The sequence below is a fragment of the Haliaeetus leucocephalus genome, unplaced genomic scaffold, assembly GCF_000737465.1.
Source record: "Haliaeetus leucocephalus isolate CR32 unplaced genomic scaffold, Haliaeetus_leucocephalus-4.0 Scaffold880, whole genome shotgun sequence".
NCBI lineage: Eukaryota > Metazoa > Chordata > Aves > Accipitriformes > Accipitridae > Haliaeetus > Haliaeetus leucocephalus.
This window is the reverse complement of record NW_010973316.1, coordinates 44262-67233: the sequence shown is the minus strand read 5'-3', so window position 1 is coordinate 67233 and position 22972 is coordinate 44262. Positions and strand designations below refer to the sequence as shown.

General features: G+C 40.0%; 1 protein-coding gene across 1 annotated transcript in view; it reads right to left on the bottom strand.

Annotated features, from left to right (window-relative positions):
• COL5A2 (collagen, type V, alpha 2) overlaps positions 1–14486 on the bottom strand; it is a 112039-nt gene extending 97553 nt beyond the window's left edge. The window contains exon 1 of the mRNA XM_010583218.1: positions 13895–14486. Within this exon, the coding sequence (XP_010581520.1) occupies positions 13895–13994 (100 nt within the window). The 5' untranslated portion in view covers positions 13995–14486. The remainder of the gene's footprint in view (positions 1–13894) is intronic.
• Between the last annotated feature and the right edge of the window lie 8486 nt (positions 14487–22972).

Sequence of the window (22972 nt, the reverse complement as noted above, 5' to 3'; positions counted from 1 at the left end):
ATTGTGAACTGCACTGCATTGTATAAACAAATGACTTTGAAAATTCTAAGTCTTGCAAACTTCAGGAAGGAATTTCAGTTTTTCAGCCTCCAAAAGGGAGGAGAAAGACAGACAGACAGAAAGACAGATGGAAAGACAGAAAGAGAAAGTGCACACACACACACACACACACACGCAGGTGTAAGATGGAGAGTGAATTCAGCCATCTTAAAGAAATAAAATGCAATTCAGGAAAAAAAAATCATTCCAATTTCTGGTTTTTGTGACCAGAAATATAAGCTGGTAGTTCTAACAAACAACCACTGGAAACTAGTTTTAGTAAAAGTGTACCTTTTTGCTAAACCAGCCCCAAACCTATGGTTTAAAGTCAGAAGATGAACCACTCCATTAATCCTAACCAGATTTAGTTTTATTTGATTATACTGGGAGATAATAGGGCACCATTAAAACCATACCTTTTTTTCTTCTGTGAAGGTGGAAACAAAAGGACAAACTGGAAAATGGACTTTATACATGGGCTCAATAAGTCAGCCTATACTTATACTGTAATTAATTATAGTAACTGCTGCACAGTGTCTCACAGCTCTCTCCAAGAACAAAGCCCTTAAGCAACTATTTGATGAAGCTATACACTCCTGGATCTTAAGACTTTTCTAGCTAATTTCAGTATCATAATAAACCTAATAAATCTGGACAAAATACTATCCAACAGCGCATGCTTTCATTTCAACTCATCTTTCAGCCCACAGACCAGCTTTATCTCAAAACCAGTTAAGTATTTTCAGCTGTATTTTCAGAAGTTTAAATGTTTAACCTATGGGATAAGCAGGCTTAAAAAAAAAAAAAAAGGCAGCACAAAGCAAAATGTCTTACTTCTTTTCTCAAGTGAACTCTACTTGCCAAGTAGTCCCAATTAAGTAATTGAGGCTTTGAAAGCAGGGACATTTGATGCAGACATGATGAAAAGCAGCAGGATCTTGCTCTCGTGTGGCATTTTGAAATTGTGTGTCAAGAATTGCTCAGTTGTGATTCCTGTCCCAGCAAAGAAAGGCAAAGAACTATCACACCAGAAAGTTTCTTCTCATGGCATTGAGTCAACACTCACTGACATTTATAGGACTTGGTGTAAGCCACAGCTGTGTCCTGTTAGAAAACAGGACTGTAAGAGCTTCCCCTTTCCAGCCAGTCACATTCCCTCCTAGTACCGTCTGCCCAGCCTAGGGCTCCTGAAGCATTCTTCCAGGCAGAGCTACAGATTAGGATGTTACACACACCAAATGTTAAGTCACTATCCAGTTTAGGCATGCTTAATTCTACCCCAAAGCTAAGTCTTTACTGAACATTTTGTAATTTCACATAAAATTTAACGGGAGTTTGTGTATCATACTAAGCACATGGATCATCTTTAGAACCCCAAAAGCCTTAACTTGCTTGTTCTTTGGCACCAAGATCCTGCAATGACCTTTTCTGCATCAGATTTGAGCACAGAGTAAACTCAAACCAAAGCCACTGAGCTTCTCCTGGTTCCCCCTGAAACAAGAAACTGGGCTGTGTTTGTGGGTTGATGTTTACTTGTGATTGGAAGCAACCATCAGTCAAAATCGTGTGAATTTGTGCACAAAGATAGCAAAGCTTAGCATGGTGGTTGATTACAAAAAGTCTGCATACCGCTAATGCTCCAGTGATAAAAGATTTAAAAAACACTGCTCGTATGAAAATAATCTCTACATGCGCTTAATTTTTTCAGCATAATTGGTTAAATATTTTTAAGATAACTACTCTTATTAGTTATCTTTGGCAAGATAACTCACTGCTACATCATCTTTCCTAATTAATTCTTAGTGCAGATGAATAGATCCTGATGTTTGTTGCCTTCTTTCAAATGAAAAACTGAAATAATTAAAGTCTTCATTCATTAAGGTAGTTAGGCAAACATAACTAGGTACCAGTCATCTCATTACAACAAATAAGGCTATTCATGTGCTTCAAGTTAGGTTCTAAAGTACTCTTCTGAATGGGAGACTTAAATCACCAAATATTTACTTTCTGTGTTCATTACATTCAAAAACAAACAAAATAATCTGCCCATCTTGCACAGTGCCTGTAAAATAGACAAATTCCATCCTGCAGAGGTTTCCTAGGAAACCAGGGGAGGCTCAAAGAAACAGAGAATAGCTGGACAAAGAAAAAAAAACAAACAAACAAAACAATAAAAAACCCACAAAGAACTAAGTGCTCCATATCTTCAATTTTAAAACCATCAGAATGGTATCACTAATAAAAATTAGAGCAGTACAATTCACACTGGTTGGCCCTGGCATTCTTCACAGGGGCAAACATGCACAGCCTGAAGAGATCAAAATTTAACTCTGCTCTCCCCATCATCCCAGCCTGCCCCCCAAAAAACTAAAAATACCCCAAGAAGTGTGAACGTTTGGATACAATGTAGTAAAGCTGCAAAGTTTTGGTCTGTACACTAAAAGGACGGCCAACCCGCAGAGAGGTGTGCTTACTGAAACCTTACAGCAAGCAACAGTTTATGTGATTCACTGTCTAGAGATTTCTTTGCTGAGGAGCCAGATTCCACTTCTGAAACTAGTCAACTATTCAACATGAAAATTCATGCAATTCAAGAAATACATTATTAGCACAATTACTCAGTATGTATATTACAGTAATACCCTAAGGCGTCATTTGAGATGAAGGATGCTTTGTGCTCAGCACTGCACAAATTCATAGGAAGATCCTGCACTTTACAGTAACAACATAAAATCAAAGTATGCCCAAGCTACTCAGTCTCAGTATTCAGGTTTTGATAAAATTTTCTATTACTACAGCAAACATTTCAACCAGAAAAAAAAGAAAACAAAAATAGGTAAAGGACAATTTGTCTAACCTCAGTCCTAATTTTTGAAGTAGGCTTCCAGCACTCTGCCAGTCATTAGTATAATTCCAATATTCAGTGCTGTCACAGCAGCCATACTGTAGTGTTGGCTCTTCCTTCCCCACATAGCTCCATTTTCCATGTTCTGCTTTGCTTGTTGCCAGGCTTGATGCCTCTTACATCAGGTTCTTCCCTTCCTTCGTTGCCAATGCATGTTCCAGTATTTTCTGACTCTTGCCAAAGCAAGCATTTAAACATCTGGAAATCATCCTCCATTACTTTCACCAGCGAGATGCATCTGCCTTTCAATGTAGTTCCCATACAGTGGGAATGCCTGATGTCTTAAGACATCACACTTTATATATATATATATATACATATATATATATAAAATGTACTACATATATTTAACACACTGTATATTACTCTATTCCAAAATTTAACATGCAATGAGTTACAAACACATGAATTTTTTTTTTAAATTTAAGCATGTATACTAGTAGGTTTATAGCTCAAAACATTCCTGATTTGAGGGAGTTCTAAATTACAGATATTTGAAATAAATATGGAGCAATAAATTACATTCAGAATTGTCATTTTTTCTAATGCATGCAATTTGAAATTGAAACTTATTATTTTTTCACTAAGATTTCCTGGGGGGGGGGGCTGTAATGGACAAAACAAGATTTCAGTTGTAAAACTGGGAGTCCTTTGTATGACCTGCCCGTAATGATGACATCAAAGTGCCATGATTTGAATACTGGGTCTAAGAAAGTCTTAACCGTGTCTTCAGAAGTTGTTGCTACGTGCATTCCTGTCGTGATTTAACCCCAGTCAGCAACTAAGCACCACACAGCCACTCACTCACTCCCCCACACACCCAGTGGGGACAAAACCAGGACAATTCCCCTTCACTACTCAGACAATTCAAGCTGTTTTTAAAGGTTCAGTTTTATAAAGTATAGGATTGCTCACAAATCAGATGCTGTGTGTCGTAAGATACAAAGTATGCATAATGCAACAATTCTGCCTTGTAAACCCTTTGTCGAAAACATAGGTTTAGTGCCTCACATGCCTAAATAAACACTGTCAAGGCTGATATATAGCATGTGAAAAGCTCTTCCATGTTCTGCCTGAGTTAAAGAAAATACACCTTCAGCATTAGAGGTTCTTTAACTGCATCATGAAGCTAAGAAGCTCATTACCTTTTCTTTTAGAAACCAATAGATTTTCAGTGCATGCATTAAGGTGAGTTGGTTTGAGGGGTTTTTTTGTAATAAAAGCAGCCACTCCTTCAACGGAAAATTAATACAGAGGAAAAGGGATACTATTTTCTGTGTATGCCTCCAAAAGAGTGGAAAATGCAAACTATTTCCGCTCCTTTTCCACGGCCTGAAGTCATTGATAGGGCAATAATGCCTCAGTCACACAGAGCCAAGGGGTCCTCAAGAGGTATGAGCCCCACCTGGCAAACAAAGTCTCTCTGGAAGTTCCTGCCTCTTCTGCTTCCCTTCATCATCCTTTCTCAGAGCTTTGGACACACTGAGGATTATTCAGTCTAACAGGTGTGCACACAGCAAAAACCTTGAATAAAAGAGATTCAATCCTCTGAATATCTGTCCTATTCAAGTCCAGGTCCCCTAAATTTCCTTTTTCCCCTCCCCCCCCCCCCCCCAAATTACCACTTAGGCCAACATTGGACTTGATCACTGAAGGATGAACAAAAGCCTCTCATTCTTTTCGTTATGCTTTTCTGCCTAATGGATCATGAGGACTATATTTTTCTTTACCAAGTCCTACTACGTGACAAAGAATGGCATCCTTAGTTTTAGCTCCCTCTGATCACAGAGCACAATGCAAACTCTGTTGTTGTTATCATCACTCCAGCCTACGCTTTTCTGAGATAACTCCCCTCTTTGTATGTTTTACCCATTTTTTTGCAGATGGCAAGTATTTCATTCCTCTTTATCATCTGTAAGTTTCATTAACATCCTGTTTCTTTCCTGATCTAGATTACAGAAGACCATCTGTGAAACGATGAGATTTCATCCACAGTAAAGATACATTACTCTTAATCACATATCTATCTTTAATTTTCCCACCACTCACAACAGCAACATTCAAGACAATACTAACTTTAAGATTTCATAAGACAGGGAACCAAATGCTTTACTAGCAGACAAATGCTTTTACATCAACACAGCATAAAGCCATCAAACAATTACCTTTTAAAATCATTGGTGGGGGAACCCTGCAATGTCTTCCCCCTATAACAACAGCCATGTAAATTATAATTCAACAGTACACACAATGAATGATGCTAAAGTTCTCCCTTAGGAGACACAGAGTTGGTGCAGTGCCATCTGCAAGTCCGACCTCTAATATATTTTGGAAAGATCTGTTCATATCTCCAAAGACCTGAAGTCTAATAGATTTTCAAACTTCCTGATGAATAAATCATGAATTTTCCAGGACTGTAATAAATGACCTTTCCTTGTAGAAATAATACCTGACAACTAAAGACACCTTCAGCCAGATCAGTATCAGCAGCCATGCTGTTAGGCAACGTTAAGTTCTCAGGACAACCCCAGAACTACAACGTGTTTTGCTAGCTGGAGCCCTCTGGTTAATCTCCATTTCAGTTGATTTAGTGGGCAGGTTTCCATGGGCCTGGTCACAGCTACCACAGAGAATGCTCTCCTTTCTTGACCTTAACTTCTTGTGGAAAGCATCACTACCATTAGGACTGGGACACATGTGAAGATTAAAGTATATTCTCATCTTCTGATAGGAAGAGGAATTTCAGGAAACCTGCAGGAGTCTTAGAGGAAGAGCGAGATGACCCAGCTACTCAATGACATCTTTCCAACCAGGAGGCTCATCATTAATGAAAGTGAGAAATCCAAAGGTAGATGATACTTTACTTTAAAAAAGATACGTGTTTATTGATTATGTTAACAAGTAACAATAATTATAATTCATAATCTGGGTCAACTGAATGTTCACAATTCAGGGTAACTTGATTTGCCCAAAATAGCACTGATGGCTTAAAGATGGCTAAATCATCCTTATGCCTAATAAAACTAACCAGTGTCTCCTAGTCTAAAGGAAGTTCCTCTTGCTAATAAGATTTCAATTATTTCTCTCAACAATGACATGGGATGCTGTTATCCAGCTACTGAACATGGGAGGTTCAGTATTTGGAAAACTTAAGGCACTGCAGCTGAGGGGAAAAAAATCCCACACTTTAAGATAGACAGAAAATGAGACAAAAACAATTATCATAGGATAGCAATCACTATGGCATTACAACACGTTTTCATTAGATCAAAAGATTTGGCAGAACCCTGTGTAGAAAATATTTGTGAAAAGCTTGGTGGAAAACAGGCAATCAAGCAAGCACAGCTTCTGTTTGCTGCTTCTACTTTAGTTTTTTCTTTAAATATTTTTTCTTGATCTACTGGGACATTTAACAGGACAGGACACATGAGACTTCAGACTAGAAAGCGATTAAATATCAATAAAGGTCTTCTATGACTTCTTGGAAGAGAGAGGACTGTTTTAAACAAAATCCTCGGCATAACCTCTGAGGTTACCTGTAGTAATACAGCTATCCAGGGACAGGTGACAGTTCTTCTCGAATGAGGAACAGTTTCTTCCTGGCTTTTAGCCTGTATTTATGTTACCATTTTAATGTGCAGTATTAATCTTGGAGCAATTGGGCCAGGACAGAGTCATGATGATACCTTTTATCTCCCTTAATCTCTTCCTGCACTACACTGTCATTGTGCCTTTAATCCTTCACTTCAGATGGTCAGCTTGCTGAAGGATGCTGGCAAGCATTTCATGACCAAAGAGTATTTGGAGAAGATATTGTATGGACCTTCTCAGCCAGCCATCTACTGCACAGCAGGGAACAGGGCTCAGTAAAACAGTTTACTCTTCTGTTCCTACTCTAAATGAGTTCATGTCCAAAACTCTGAATTCCTGCCAGCAGTATCAGAGCTGCTGCTTGTGTTTCTATTCAGCCACATTATCCAAAGAACAGGGGCACAGAGATTCAAATTAATTCTTTAGTCCTCCCATGTTACCATTACATACTCCAAAGGCTATAAATGAGAACTAGTGAAGACACAAAAAACAGGGAAGTTTTTCAGTATAAAAACAACTCCATTGTATCATGCTCCCAACTGTGTTATTTACACAGTGCTACAGAAAAAGACAAATTCTCCAAAACTCCAATCAAGTTTCAGCTGGCAGCAGCATGGCCAAGGAACAACCTTAGACCAGCTCTCCAAAGACCAGACCTATCTTCAGCAGCCAATAAAAATGGAATCCCAAGGGTCTGCATGAATAGAGGTTCCCTGTACAGAGAGCATCCCACTGCTGGCCCTCTGACAATCATCCTTAATCTTTGTGCTTACATAACACATGACCTTTCCGCAGCAAACATGGGTCGGATAGTGGAATAATGGAATTGTTTCTCACTAGAAGAATAAAAGACAGCACAGCAGGCTATGAAAAATGTACGTTGCTTACTCAGAAAAGATAATTGTAAGTAACGGTTTGGATATTTTAATTACCACAGCACTGAGGGCTTATCAGCATCCAAAGCTTCCTGCATGCTACTGTTTTCATAACCATAAATCAACCTATAAAACAAGAATTTATATGAACAAGTTGTTGTGTCACTTCCTATAGACAGTATCACTGTTTTACCCTTTCTGGTAGTTCAGCAACAGCACTAACTCCAAATTTCTCAGAATTTCAGTCAGGAAAATCATAAATCATAGAATGCAATCAGTGACAAAAAGTGTGGAGAAAAGGTATAATTTGTACACACATAATGTATTGATTAAAGATGTAAACAGAACACAATATCACCTCTGAGGTACTTCTCATCTTCAAAGTGTTACGTGACTTATAAGCCATTTTTCTCTAGCTTGAAAGCACCTGATTTCTTAAATAACTGAAGAACGCTTACTTCATAGTACTGAAAGAAACATATTTTCCTCATTCCCTTCTCATTATGCTTTGAATTATTGCATCAGACATTCCAGATCAAATTATACCTGACCTTCTGCACATGACAGTCTCACCAGGGCTTTCAAAGGGCAGTTTAACAAGGTGGGTCTGTTGCAGTCTGAGATTTCAGGCATCAAGTGCAACAATCTTTCCTCGTGCTCTGAAAGTTCAAACTGCAAGAAGCCTTTGTCAAAAACTGAAATTCCAAGTTAATCTGATTAATTTATTCATTTTACACTAAAGGATACTTGGGTTTGCCCTGTGCATTAGATTAAGAATAGGTTCTTTTGACTATAAAAATAAGTTGAAGTGCAAGCCCAGTCTCTTTTCACCGACCCAGCTGAGAATCCATTGGATTGACACTTTGATTTATTCTTTCTAAGAAGAATTTTTGAGAAAAAAATTCATATCACCAGGACCTTACACACAAAAATGTGCAAGGTCACAAAGACAAACATGGGTGAAACAATCAGTGTACATATAAGGATAGATCACATGCCTCCAGTTGGAATTTCGACTATTTTTTATTATTACTTCATAATTTTTTGGCACTGAGTTTGTTGCCTTTCTCTGTATATGGAAAAATAGTTGCACACAGGCCATGAACATCTGCTCGGGTTTTTTAGAGGATCATAGTGTTTCAGGAAGGTCTGCCTTCAGAATTTCTGCTTCCCCACACATGCACACAAGAATCCTTGTGTTTCTTTTCTCACAAAAGACCAAAAACCAAGTAATGTGGTGACTTCACCAGTCCTAATTCTACCCACAGAAAAATCATATAACTTCCAGTTAACCCAGACAGAAAGAGTAAATACTACTTAAACACCAGATGCTCTTCCTAAGCCGTGTTTTGCTAGGTAAATTTATAATCAGTTCAGGGGTTTGGTGGACTTTCATTTTTTCTGAAAACTTCTAAAGAATTGACAAATTGAAAAAGGCTTATTTTTATGTTAATATACATTATTGTTAAACAGGACCAATCCTGCAATGTTTTACACGAACAAATCAACCTGACAGAATGTTATCATATTGAAACAAATTGCAAAGATGAAAGGACTTCACCAAGAATGAAGCGTGAGCATGCCAAAACGTGAATGACAGCATGAAATGACCATTTGGTTTCTATGGCAATAATCTATATTTGTAAATACTGTGGCAAAAAAAAAATGCCTGCACTAACAACCACAGCATGCAATTCTTCAACCACAAAGTATTTTCTAAAAAAACCAAGCTAATGCGGCTAGCTTAACATGACCCTCAATTTTACATATTCCATAATTTTGAGCAAAAGTTTACTCAGTCTGAGCAGGAAGAATCTTCTCGAGGACTCTTCTTGTGGAAATTTCTCTATAGAGTCTCCTTCCCACACTTTTACAGGCAGGGGAGCCAACCACAAATATTCAGAAGTCATGAGTCAGTCCCCAAAGAACTGTAACTTTTTTTTTTTATAAATAATGGATTCTCATTTTCTGCTTGTTTAGAGCTATAATCACTTCTATTTTTGAGTTGTTTGCTATGATTAAACCCACAAACCTAGACACCTAAATGCACGCTTTCTCATTTAGAAAGTAGAGGTACACAGGTAAGTAAATGATCTGGGGATCTGGAACTTTGGGGGGGGGGGGAATCAAGTATCATAAGATCCTCACTAAAATTGTGAGAATTAGCAAGAGAGGGTTTGGGTTGGGGTTGTTTCTTTTCATATCATTCTCCTTAAGAGCTCTGAGGATTCTTTACAAAGATGAAAGACCCATAAACCCCAAAGAAACATCTGGCATGAATACTCAATAATTCTCTTACCTCCTCACAGCTACAGCAGACTTTCCCTTGCCATCATATTCCCAACACTTGCTCAGTGAGGAGACTGTGCAATGTAGTAACGTCTTTTCTCACTGAAGATAACATCTCTAATGTCAGTGAGGGGATAATGGACATCTTTAATAGTCCCCCATTCAACCACCTGAGCTGTTTCTGTCTCTGTTAAGGCCAGTCCATTCTCCTCTCTCCTTCACATGGTTTCCAGACAAAGGCAAAGACCTCAAGAATTCGAAGAAGGCAAAAAGAATCATTGTGCTGGTTTTAGTTGGGATAGAGTTAATTTTCTTCACAGTAGCGAGTAAGGGGCTGTGTTTTGGATTTGTGCTGAAAACAGTGTTGGTAACACAGGGATGTTTTAGTTACTGCTGAGCACTGCTCACACAGAGCCAAGGCCTCTTCTGCTTCTCACCCCACCCCACCAGTGAGGAGGCCGGGGAGACACGAGAATCTGGGAGGGGACCCGGCTGGGACAGCTGACCCCAACTGACCAGAGGGATATCCCAGACCATACGGCATCATGCTCAGCGTATAAAGCTGGGGGAAGAGGGAGGAAGGGGGGGACGTTTGGAGTGATGGCGTTTGTCTTCCCAAATAACCATTACCCATGATGGAGCCCTGCTTTCCTGGAGATGGCTGAACACCTGTCTGCCCATGGGAAGTGGTGAAGGAATTCCTTGTTTTGCTTTGCTTGCATGCACAGCTTTTGCTTTACCTGTTAAACTGTCTTTAGCTCAACCCATGAGTTTTCTCACTTTTACCCTTCTGATTCTCTCCCCCATCCCAGCCGGGGGTGGGGGGGGCGGGCAGTGAGCAACTGGCTGTGTGGGGCTCAGTTGCCGCCTGGGGTTAAACCCCAACAATCATGAATTCAAATGGAACAACCATTGTTTGGGTTTGCTAGCTCACACTGTCGAACAAGGCAAGTTAGATACTTTTAAATCAATACCAGGGCTCACACTGATCTCAGCTGAAGTAGGGCTGACACCACAACAGAGGGTCAGGGAAGGATAAATCACTACAAAATTCACAGGCAAGTGTGCGTTGCAGAAACTGATGAGAACCTAAAGGCAAGTGTAGGATTGCGGTGAGAAATATGGGAGATGGTGGCAACAGACCTCACTGCCATGCCCACGTGGAATTTGCACAGACAAATCCCCTTGAAGGAGGTGATTCCCACAATTTCAGTTCTGATTCAAGTTTACCGAGATATTTTCCACTGACAGTGTGTTTCTAGTTTTCTTAAATAACTTTTTTGAAGAAAGCAATCCCATTTACACTCACAAGTGGATAGGAAAGGATCCCAGAAGCATGCACAGCTTCTGCCAGTAGTTTTTTTTATCCTGAGCCCTAAGGAAAGAGGAAAGATTACACACTGTGTGGAAATCCCTACACCAAAGGTTCAGGGCTTGCAAGTATTCAGTGCTTAAACAGCACATAATTTCAGCCATCTCCGGGGCACTTTTCGGCCCTACTGCATTTCTGAACTAGTCTGGGCCCCTACACAGAAATTAAAACCAGGATCTTTCAGTCTTTCTAGAATTTTGCAGTGCTGACTTTATTCCTAAATAACTTCTAAGTATGCACATTTAAAACAACTAGTCTCAAAATGAGCAATTTTACCATACTAGGTTTGAAAGCATCTATTTTTCACATTTTTATGTGCGTTTTAAGTGTACATACTATATAGCACTACCAGCCAAGTGTTCTTGAGCAAAACCAATCAATCTGCAATGGCTCCAAGAGAAAAAATTAATATAGAAACTGGCACTACTTAAAAGCACAGCAATGGCAAGTGCCAAAAAAAAAATAAAAATTGTTAAGCCGTATGTTTGGTTTGAAGAAATATTACAGTTCTTTCATTAAGTTTTTTAAACCATTTTACCTGTTTTATTATATTCAACTTACCTATCACACCCTTATCATGATAAATTCTGTAACATGCTTCTGCAAAAGCTATTTCTTTCTTCCACTGTGGTTGAGTTGACAACCAGTATTTAATCTTTCTCATTTTTTCTAGGACTGGCATGAAAAATGACTGGTAAAACACTGTTTTAAGTACTTTCTAAAAGTCTGATAGTTTTATCTAATCTAAGCTTCCTGAAATACCTTCCTTGCTTCCCCAGATACCTCCAATATTTGTTGACTACAACACCGATCTTCAAGTGGCACATTTGACCAACCGAATGGGGAGAAGGGAAGCAGCTGTATAGACAAAAATCACCTGCAGTACAATGTGCACCGATGCTAGACGTCTGCACAAGTACTAAACCCAAGACAAACTAAGGGTAAAAAGCTGCCCGTTCTGCAGTATTTCTGGGCTTCAATCAGGAACTACATAAAAACTGAAACCTTTTGTTTATGCAACTAAACTAGACTGTTGTGTAGGATGTACTCCCCCTTCTTCCTCACTGTGCACCATCTCTCACAACACACTCAAATAGTTTGGGGGAGGGTAATATAATGAACATTGGAGAAGGAGCTTCCTTGTGTGTATGGTAGACAAAAGCTATTACATTTTCAAACAGGAAGATAAAGAAGTGAAGTAAGTGCAAACAGCTGTCACTAATTTATTACAATATATTTTGCTCTCTGACTTACCACGTACCTCTCTGTTTCCTCAGTCCTCAGAGTATGGGAAGTACATCACAGAAGGTGTTGCTATGCTACTGGCTCATCCCATAATTTCCATAACAGCAACAAACTAGTAAATGACACGTAATAACCCCACAGAAATCTCATGTAAATTTTGCCCCCCCTCCCTTTTTTTTTAACAGCAAAAAAGCTATCATTTTTACTAAAAGGATATCAAAAAAGTGAAGTCGATGTTTTCACAAGTGTTTTCTTTGGTATTATATGCAACTGAAAAATGCATAATATATGCCTCCCTTTATGGTAAGCACATGAATTATGCTCCCAAGATTATACAGAGTGCCCCCTCTATGGGACTCCTTCCACAGCCGTGCATAGTCAGGACAGTCTCATTTTGCTTTGTAGAAGAAAAGTTTCAGAATTACTGCGCTGTTTTATTCATCAGGCTTCGACTCCTCCTCACTTGTGCAACGCAGCGTATTACCAGAGAAGTTTAGTTTCAAGAAAAACTAAACTCTTGATAATACGCAACAAAATAATTGCGAACTATCGTAGGGCAACGCGCTAGTCCCTCTGTTGCGCACTGCTTGGAAAAGAAGCCAGCGTTACACACGAGAAGCCTAGGAAGTACGTTCAGGAGTACAACAGCTACCTACTGTCCCAAAAGCAGCGTTCTCACGTTTCAGGAAACCAACCTACAGCGCGACACCATCCGGACTGCCGAAAGAGCACAGTCCCCGCGCCTTCCCCTGACCATCGCGCGCTCTCTCTCAGGCATTGAAATGGTATCAGACAAAACCGGACAGAAAGCAGCCTGAGGAGTTCAGGTACGCAGCTTGCCAGCCCTCCCAGGGCTTGCGACGAGCCGCCGCTGCCCGGCTAAGCCGGCCCGGGGGCGGGCGGCGTGCCGGCGGTGTGCCACCGCAGCCAGCCCCGGGGGTCGGCCGGCCGGCCCCTCCGGCGGGGGTCGGGGGGAAGGAGACCGAGAAGGAGAGGAAGGAGGAGGAAAAGAAAAGGGGCGGGGGGAGGAAAAGGGGAAATCCACGTTTCGGCGTTTCTCTAAGACAAAGAATGCGAGAAAGCGGCGGTAGTTCAGCGCAAACGACTCCGCCCTGCGAGGCTCCTGCGCCTCCCTTCTCCCAGCTCGGCCGGCCCGGCTGCCCTCCTCCGGCCCCGCAGCCGGGCTTCAGCCCCCTCCCCGGCACTTCCTTTTGTTGCAAACTTCCAGCCCCGCCGGGCAGCGGGGCTCAGCCCGAGCGCTCCGCGGCAGCGCCGGGCGGGCGAGGTCTGTCGGGGGTCGGGCGGTCCGGCCGTCCCCCCGCCCTGCGCCCGCAGCGAGCGCCGCGAAACGAAACCCCGGCTCGGGGAGCCGCCCGCTGCCTTCGGGGCAGCAGCCCTCGGCGCACACCCCGCTGCCCCCTTCTCCGCGTATAAAAGCCACGGGCTCGTTCCTCTCGTACCCCGGAGGTTTTCCGTTCCACCTATTAGCCGAACCGCACAGTAAGCGCACCGCATACAAAGACGGGGGGGTGATGGTCGTCTTTTTTTTTTTCTTTAGAGGGAGAGAGAGAAACTCACCACCGTCATAGTCGTCCTCTTCTTGCGCCTTTACGGTTACAAATCGGCCTAATAAAGCAGCGAGGATGAAAAAAGTTCTCGTTTGTACCCAGATTGCCATCACGCCTAGATATTAGGCATGTATCCTCCCGGGCAGCAAAATGTGCAGAAACGTAAGGTTATTTTAGCACCATGAAGCCAGCTGGGGAGTCTTTCTGCCTTTCAGCATCAGTTCCAGGACAAAGTCTGCGAGCCCTCTTTTTTTCAGCACCAGCTCCAGCGCAGTCTGCAAACACTCCTTTCAGGGGATGCAGCTTTAAATAGGAAGAATGCTGCCTCCACTTCTCTTCCTGCCCCTTTTCAGCTCGTTCAGGCTCCTAATCATCCACTCCCTGCCAAGCAACAGTCTGATTGATGGTAAATAACCGAATCAGAGCTGGCTTCACTCTTCCTTGAACTTTTCTCTTTAGGAGTACACTTACGGGATATTTCCCTGCTGCTGTGCAGTGCATGTGCTGCCTCAGGACCATTTATTAAGAAAGCAAAGCAGAGCTCCGTAAGAAGCTGCCAGGAAGAGAAAGCTCTGCTTTTAACACACCCAGCCCACGCTTCCTGGGAATGGAGGGTATAGCCCCATTTGGAGCCGATTCCTTTATTGTGAACTTGATCCCTTCCAGCTTGCCGAGAGGAGGATTTCCTCCTCTCCCTTGATAACTGTCCCCTGCCTTGCTGCAGCTGCATTATCAAACACCACTCCAGTCCCTTGAGAGAGGCCACAGAGCTACCAAGGTGGCTTGTTTCAGGAACCTGTAAATAACCACCTTTCCCCTCAAAGGGGAATAATCTTTCTCAAATGAATTCTTTTCTGAATAATCTTTCCTCAAATGCATGCTCTATATTTACTGTCCTACCAGTTGGGAAGACTATCACGTATCTCTGGAAGATGCTCTACACATCTAACACCAGAATGGCAATCCAAACTATCCAATTACCTGCTTTTCTCCAAGGATCTCCACCTCTGGTCCTGGAAACCTACCTAAGCCGCAGCCTAGTATTAAGCCCTTAACAATGCTCCTTAATTAGCATTCTAGCGTGGGCACTAAGTAAATCTCTCTTTTGTGGATCACTTGCAACTGGGAGTAGGATGCTAGATTTTTTTCTTCCCACAGTGTTCACAGTCTGCATAGCTCCATTACTGATCCCTTCATTTGCTAAGAATGGGGCTGCCTATACCTGCAGCAGGGAAATAGATTCATCTGTGTTTAGCCATTTCAGCTGGAGAACAATCCCATTTGAAGCAGATGCAGTGAGAATTAAATCTCTTCACCTGGATTTGTGCAGGTTAGCAACACTAGCCCACTCTGGTTATCACAGCATGATTTAGCGCTTTTCAGTGATGCGGCATCCTAAAGCCTGTGAAGTTTTCTTCTGTCTGTTCAGAAGAGCAGCATACCCAGAAGAGGAAAGGTAACCCAGAAAATGGTGTAGCACTACAATACCTACTCTAGTAGCAAAACCAGGGATTAACAGAAAAATATGCTGAAAGACAACGAAATCAAAAATTCCCTGCTCTCTTGCACCAAGCAGTCTTGACACAGCAGTCTTAAACCCATACAGGGTTTCACTGCAGGAGCATAATATCCCACAGTCCCTATTGCTCAAAAGTGGTAGCTATGAGAAAGAACAGAAATAATGAAGCTGTGCAAGCCGCTGCAATTTTATTTTGAAAAGCAATCATAATCATTGGTAAGTATCAGTTGAGAAACTCAGAACTAGAAAAACAAAAGTTCACATTTGTTAACCTGCCTAGTCATAGGTTGAAATTCTGTTTTGACAGGTTCATGAGTACTTGCACTGGTTCGCTAGTCTCAACAGTCATATATTTTAGATGTCATACTTCAGGAGAACCCCAGGAGATCTCCCTTGGAAAGCTGATGTTACACGATGCTGGCTAGAAACACCAGGTGCTTTAGATCATATATCTAGTTTAGAACCATATCTGACCTTTGCCATTTGCACTGTTCTATATGCACATTAGTTTTAAGAGAGCAGCAAACAAGAAAGCTTACAGCCGTAACCCAGCACACTACCATTGCTAAATCATCACATGAAATTACACAATGCAAAATCAGTATATACATTAGAAAAGGAAAATAACACATTTTAAAAACCACACTACACAAGCTTTCCCACAGTTGGAGGTAACCTGTCACTTATAGTATTAAATACAGAAATATTTAATATTAATAATTTAAGAGGAGAAAGGCTGAGAATATGGACAGTGTTTTGAAAAGTCTCCTGTGCTCGTTGATGAAAAACCATTACGACAGAAATGTAGGTTTTCCTGAACTAGATGCTACTAACTGAAGGGGATTTATGTGAAATTTCTTATAATAAAGCTGACAACTGCTCAGAGAGCTCACAGCTCCAAGTCCTCCATGCAGCCTGGGGAAAGCTACAATGAAACCACAAGGAATTCAGACTCCATCACAGAAACGGCCGCACACTGGTAAAACTCGCCTATACAGTTGCTAACTTTGTCTTGAAAATTAGATTAAGTTCTCATACTTATTTCCCAAGTCTTAAGTCTGCAACAGGTTGGTAAATTCCTAGTGTATTCACAGAAAGAATGAGAATGAGCCTTACCATCATTATCTCATAGCCTCTGAGAAAAACACCAGAACAAGAACAATATTGAATTATGGTCACTTTTTTCCCTGCTGATAGCTCACTGGTGGGGGGGGTTAAAAAAAAAAAAAAAAAAAAATCAGAAGGACCCCTTTTACCATTTCCAATGGAACTTTTTTCTGAGGAGTTGGAGAGATTTTCAGAGACACCTTCTGCTATTTCAAGTCTAGTCTCTCCTTTGGAGAGATTCCTACAGCAGTATCTAAAAGCTGCCCTTCAAATCTATTTCTGCCTTGGTCTTGTCAACAAGTTATGCCACATAACCAAAACAGATGAACAACAGAGAATAGAAAATGTTGTAAATTTGCTTAGTGAATCAATCCCTTTACAAATAGTTCCTTTCACCATGGATGTGCATTTAAAGAGGTTTTCAATTTTATTACAAGCATCATAACTACTCATTAAGTCTATCATTTTTCATTTAAACAGATTAACTTCTAGGCCTTAGCTATTTGATAGCATCACATTGGATACAAGTGAGAGAAATTCTTTAGTACCACTGTAAACAGAGTCAGACTAAGCAATTAAGAGTGGGCAGATAAGTAATTCCAAGTATGCTCAGTGTCACTTCCCCCTCCTCCTCTCAATAGGGGAGAAACCAATATTGCATAGAATAATACTGTATATTTATGCAGCAACTCCTCTCCAACCGTTTTTTACTTTTTCCATCATTTTTAGGGTTCTGTAAGAACAGAGGAATGTGGAATTTAGCAAACTAGCCTAAGGTGATATATTCAGTAGAAACCGAGCCAGATACAGACTTTTGGGGGCTCATTTCTCTTCTGTGCCAAGGAAAACTCATACAAAATGAAAATTCCTTGGGAGGAGAATCCAGGGCCCCAGCTCTTGGGGCTGATTCCCTTCCAATGCACCTTCAGTCTACTCATTGTTATACATTAAGCTTACAGTATGCAATGAAGCTAAATTTAGTAGACAGAGCCACTGCAGGAGTGGTAGGACTGAATATTCTCCTCTTTCTCTAGTCCATCTCAGTAGAGCAACAGATCTGGAAACACAGGACACAAAACCAGACCTTTTCTACTACCAGGAAATTCTTTGAAATCGGGATGGTCTCAGCTTTGTGGCTGATTTCTGACTCCCAGGAGATGGAAAAGTGATATGACGATTAAAAGATCACTTTCTAATGCTTCATGTTTCACACTAGAGCAACCAGACGCTATCAAGTTTGAAGGATCTTTATATCAAATGGAGGGAAGCAACAAAACAAGAGAAAATCTTCACACAAAAGCAGCGTGTGCTCTTCTAGGATACGCTCTAAAAAGTCTTCATGAAACAACAGCTGTCCCCAAAGCTAGGACAAACCTAGAAATGTCAAGATATACTCCCCACCCCCCGAGTAGTGTAACTAAATACTCCATAATATCCAGTCAGTTAACATCCGTTCCTATGTTTTAGCCAATAAGTAGGGACTGTATGTTATCTGACCTAAAAATCACATGTGAATTTCAAAGTTACTCAAAATTCAAAGAGCATTTTGAGTGACAGATGAAGGTAGGGAATACTATTAGGTAGTTGTGAGGACTCAGAAATATATTTAAATATAATTCACAGGCTTACACCTCTCAAAATCTCCAAGTCGGGCCAGAAAAAAACTATTATTAGCTTAGGATGCTTCAGAGCATGGATACATATGAGTAATTAAAATTCCAGTATCCATGAGGGTCTCTTTTCAACAGTGTTTAAGGACCTTTCACACTGTTACATATAGTGTGACAGTGTTCCTATTTTAAATTGATTTGTACCAAGCTAACAAAAAATGCCTTCAATATAAATGACCAAGCTATCTGCTACAAATAAGATGCTGGACCAGCCTTTTAGCAGCAGCATGAAATCAGCGGAATCATGGAAATTTATAAGAAGCTGCACTTGAATTCAAAAAGTATCCATTCAAAAACAAGCAAGATTTTCAAAAGCAGTGCAGTTTCACTAAAGTCAGCTTAATTCAATCTGAGAGTTGCTATCAAATTTTATGTAGGCAGTTAAATCCGTGGTAAGTGCTATTTGAAATTTCCACCTTGTATAAGTTCTTCATTCACAAACTTAGCTTAAAAAAAAAAGCTGTAAAGTGACAAGAATATAGTCCACATAAAATCTTTTACTCTTGTTTCTTAAAATTAAGCATTAAAATGAACACAGCTGAAATAATGAGAGAAAAACAGTTCTTTTCCTTTAAAGTGTGTTCACTTTGCACTTTTAAGACCCTTTACTGCATAAGGAATCAGTTTTCTTGGTTTTTTACAGGTCTTTCATACAGTAAAAGGACAGAAAATTCCATTATTTAAAATAAGAAAATGTAATAAGAAACTACAGAAATTGGCAAGAATATAAACAGAGGAACATGATACTACTTTTAAATCAGATCTTTAAATGGACTAGATTCCAAACTGCATCACCTCAAAATCCTAATCTTTCTGCTGAAAAATCCATCAAAAAACCAGTATCAGCTAGAAATTTAAACAATGCTATATCAGTAAATGTTACTGCCCATTTGCAGGAGAATTTTCCCATCAACTTTTGGGTAGGAAGGTTTAGTAAATGAGTTTAAGTCCTTATTGAGAAGAGGGAGGAAATACAGCTTTCTTGGTTACATTCAAACTCTGTAATGTTGTTTCAGTTAGTTTTAATTTGGGGAAGTAGGATGATACTTTGCTTTTATAGGGCTAGTGTGGGGTCTTGGATTACATCAGTCACCATAAATCTGCTTTTGCTATGGGCAATTCCAAACCCAATAAGCTCAGTAAAGTTATTAAATACCTCAATTAAATTAAACTCAACATTAGTCTAAACAAAAAAATCAAGAATAATTAGGTAAAGTCTTGCATGAGGTCCTTCTGTAAATTCTACTTATTCTTTACCTAGAACAGGAAAACCAGCATCATTACTTCATTGTTTATTACAAATTCATTGTCAAGCTAGTTTTCATCCATCAAAGAACTTAAACTGATTAAACAAAAACATAAAAGGGTTACAGCAAGGTAGCCACTTAAATGGCAAGGGCAAATACTAATCTGTAATCCAAATAGGCCCCAACTGATGATAGGCCTCCATTTTTTTATTATTTTTTTTTTAATATTAAATTCATTTACCTTGAGACCCCTAAGATAGTTTACTTTGTACTTTTTCATTGACTGAAGGTCCATGCAAAAGTAGAGTTAAAGTCCAATCCAACAAGCAGATCCGCATCTCCATTTTTTCTGACCCAGGGAATCAGTGGAATCAATAGAATCAACAAGACTGTAAACAGGGAATTTGGCTGAAAGTTCATTTTCAGCCCTCATCTCTTTTAGGACTAGGCTTGTTATAAACTGTGTTGAGGCTCAGGGTTACGTAATCACCACCTCAAAGCTTTATCCACGGTTTTAAAAGAATACTACAGTGTTTGTTTTATACTCGTTTCACTGGCATTCCTTTATTTAAAAATCTGTGTCTAGGACTATGTAGAACTAATTCATCTTATTGTCACATATATCGGGCCACTGAACTGTGCTTTAATATGCTCAGTACAGCTCCGAGCACAAAATGAGCCCTTTGGTAACTTGTCATCTTGTCCTACTACAACATAGCATGCCTTTAAGAAATAAAATACTGTATCTGTCATTAGTGTTTAAATTACATTAACTAAGGGAATGATAAAAATCTTATGTATTTATTTTATCCAATTGTTTTCTTACCCCTATCATTACACTTTTTTTTTTTTAAAAAAAAAAACCAAACATTGATCTTCAGCCTTATAGTTAATTCTGTGGAATATCCAAAGCTGACAGTCATTTACTGGAGACAGGCCTGGGGAATAGAGCATTTAAGTCTGCAGAAAAATTCTTACCAATCATAACAAGTGTAAGAAGTTCAGGATGCAGTCTTACATACCACATTGCTCCCAAGTTACATCTTATTTCCTAGCAAAATAAAAATGCTGAAAAAAACTGTACACACCATGTGCCAATTAACAGAGTCGGCCTACAGATTTGAACTGAGAATGACTAAAGCAGCAGCAGCACTCCAGGAGGGACTTCAGAATCACCAGACTACTCACAGTAAATGTACGTTAAAATTAATCTTAGAGGAAAAAACATACATAATGTTCCAAGGAAAGCCAGTCACTGATCAAGCTTTACAGACCAAGTTGCCAAATAAGATAAACCCCAAGATAACCAAATGAATTTGAAATTTGTCTGTTAGCTTAAACATGCAACTTTTTCAGCAGTTGCTCTCAGCCTCAGCCTGCTGGCTGCCAGGGAGCTATGGGGGAACCACCCTGGGTGGTCTGCAGAAGGGAGTATCTTGAGCAGATGAGGCACTGTGCAAGCCAAAATTGGAGATGGGTCCAAGGAGAATTTCCCTTCTCAGGACGGAAACATTGAGGGAAAGGGCCACTGAACTGAGAAATTCCACCCCCACCCCCCAAAACCATATTCATTACTACATCCATGTGAAACAAAGTGCCTGTGACTTTACACACACTATAAAGTAGGACTGAAGGGATCCATTTACACAGGATATCGTTGCCTGTGTAAAAAAACCTTAGCAGATGTTTAGTGAATGTTTGATATAATGTCATACATTAAATTTACATTTGCCAGAAAAATCTCCATTTTTAATCATCCTGGTTTTGTCCTGGATAGTCAAAGAGCATTTGATTTTACTTACCCTCTAAAGTTTGGAAAGGCCTCAGCTCTAATGCAAAAGGAACTTAGCTTGCTCAGAACATCTTACTGGAATTGCTCAACATTTTGTAAGGTAATCTTCTTAAAATACATTATTGAATATCTTTAATTAATATTTTATAACAACAAGAAAGAAGAAACAGGTTTAATCATTTTAGGGCAGCTATCCTCGACACCGTATCAAAGCAGCAGACACTATGGTGAAACATTGGCCCTGTTAAGGTTAGCAGCAGTAGTTCAGCTACTGAATTCGCATATTCCCTCCGGATGGATGTTTTTACCCCTTTCTAACAATCTTTTCATCACACTGTTTGACTAAGAAAGTTAATACATAAACAGGCATCCCTATTTGGAGCATTGAGTATAACACCCTTCTGACAAGCGCTAGTGACAGCAGCAGTAGTAGTCCCATCCAACCTGTTGTCGCTAAAGTAAAAAACTATGGTTCAAACCCTCAGCGCAAGCACACATTCATACTACCTTGGTGTTCCTGGTCATCTTTCGCTATACCACTCTGCCCATCAAAAGAATGAGAATGTGGAATCATGTAATTATTTTTGAGATGAGGAACAAAAGCAGGCCAATAAATAAAAGAAAATATACATACACCTCCTCTGTATATCAGCAGCCCTAGCAAGCCACGTCATAGCTACTTCAGCTACTTGTAAGCCTTTCCCTTCCACGTGCATCTGGATTTCTTTTGTATGAAGTGTGGTCTTTCTCTGCACACACAGAATCCAAAGCACTTCCCTTGATGCACCAGACCAGCTGCACAGGGTCAGAGCAACAAATGGTGATGGGCAGCTTGCACTTGCCCCACCATGAGAAGTCTAAAACAAAAACTTAGATAAACACCTGCCAGGAATAATGTGGATAGGGTTCATCCTGCTTTGAAGGATGGGAATAGTCTAGATTATCTTTTTAGATTCTTTCCAGCATTATTTTTCTTCCAGCAAGAAAATGTTATTTATAAACTGACTATATTCTCTCTCAAAAGTGAGTCCTCTTCTGGAAAATACAGTCCACTTCTATCAGACAATAAGGTCTGGTAAATGGAAAACCAGGGAATGAATAAAGCCCTATTTGAAAGCATTTTTAAAAAAATCATGAAAAAGGAAAAGTTGTCACATTTTTATTATTTTCCATGTTAACATGGACATTCCATTTCTCTTTCTTGGAAGCAGCAAGCAAAAAACTGTGTCAACATCGACCAAATTATGGATGATTAATAGAAGAAAGGGGAAGAGCAACAACAGCAGAAGGAAGTAATAGAGAAAAAGGAGCAAGAAAGGAATCAGCATTTGTGTAAGTCAAGGATACAAGACTTGAATTTATGCATCACACTCGCACAAAGCTAAAACAAGAGAAATTTTGTCTAAGCAAGCTATAACTCTAACACTGTGGGTGTTGGTGTCGCTGTTAGAACTGTAAGCCCAGGAGAACATTAGATAAATGTCAGTACAGTTGCCTGGTTACTTATGCTAGATTCAACTACAGAATGCAAAACAGATTTATTAAAGAGAAAGGTTCATTCTGCCTCCTTTACTTTTCCATTTCCTTTCCATGCTGTCTTCTTTCCAATATTTTATAGCTTTTAAGAGCTTTATTACACTATGGTTTGAATACATGTGCAGAGCACATTTCTCACTGCCTTTAAAGATTAAGCGCTAATTGAAAACAGTTTACTCAGAAAAAATCCATCAAGTTTACATTTAATTTTTGCTGT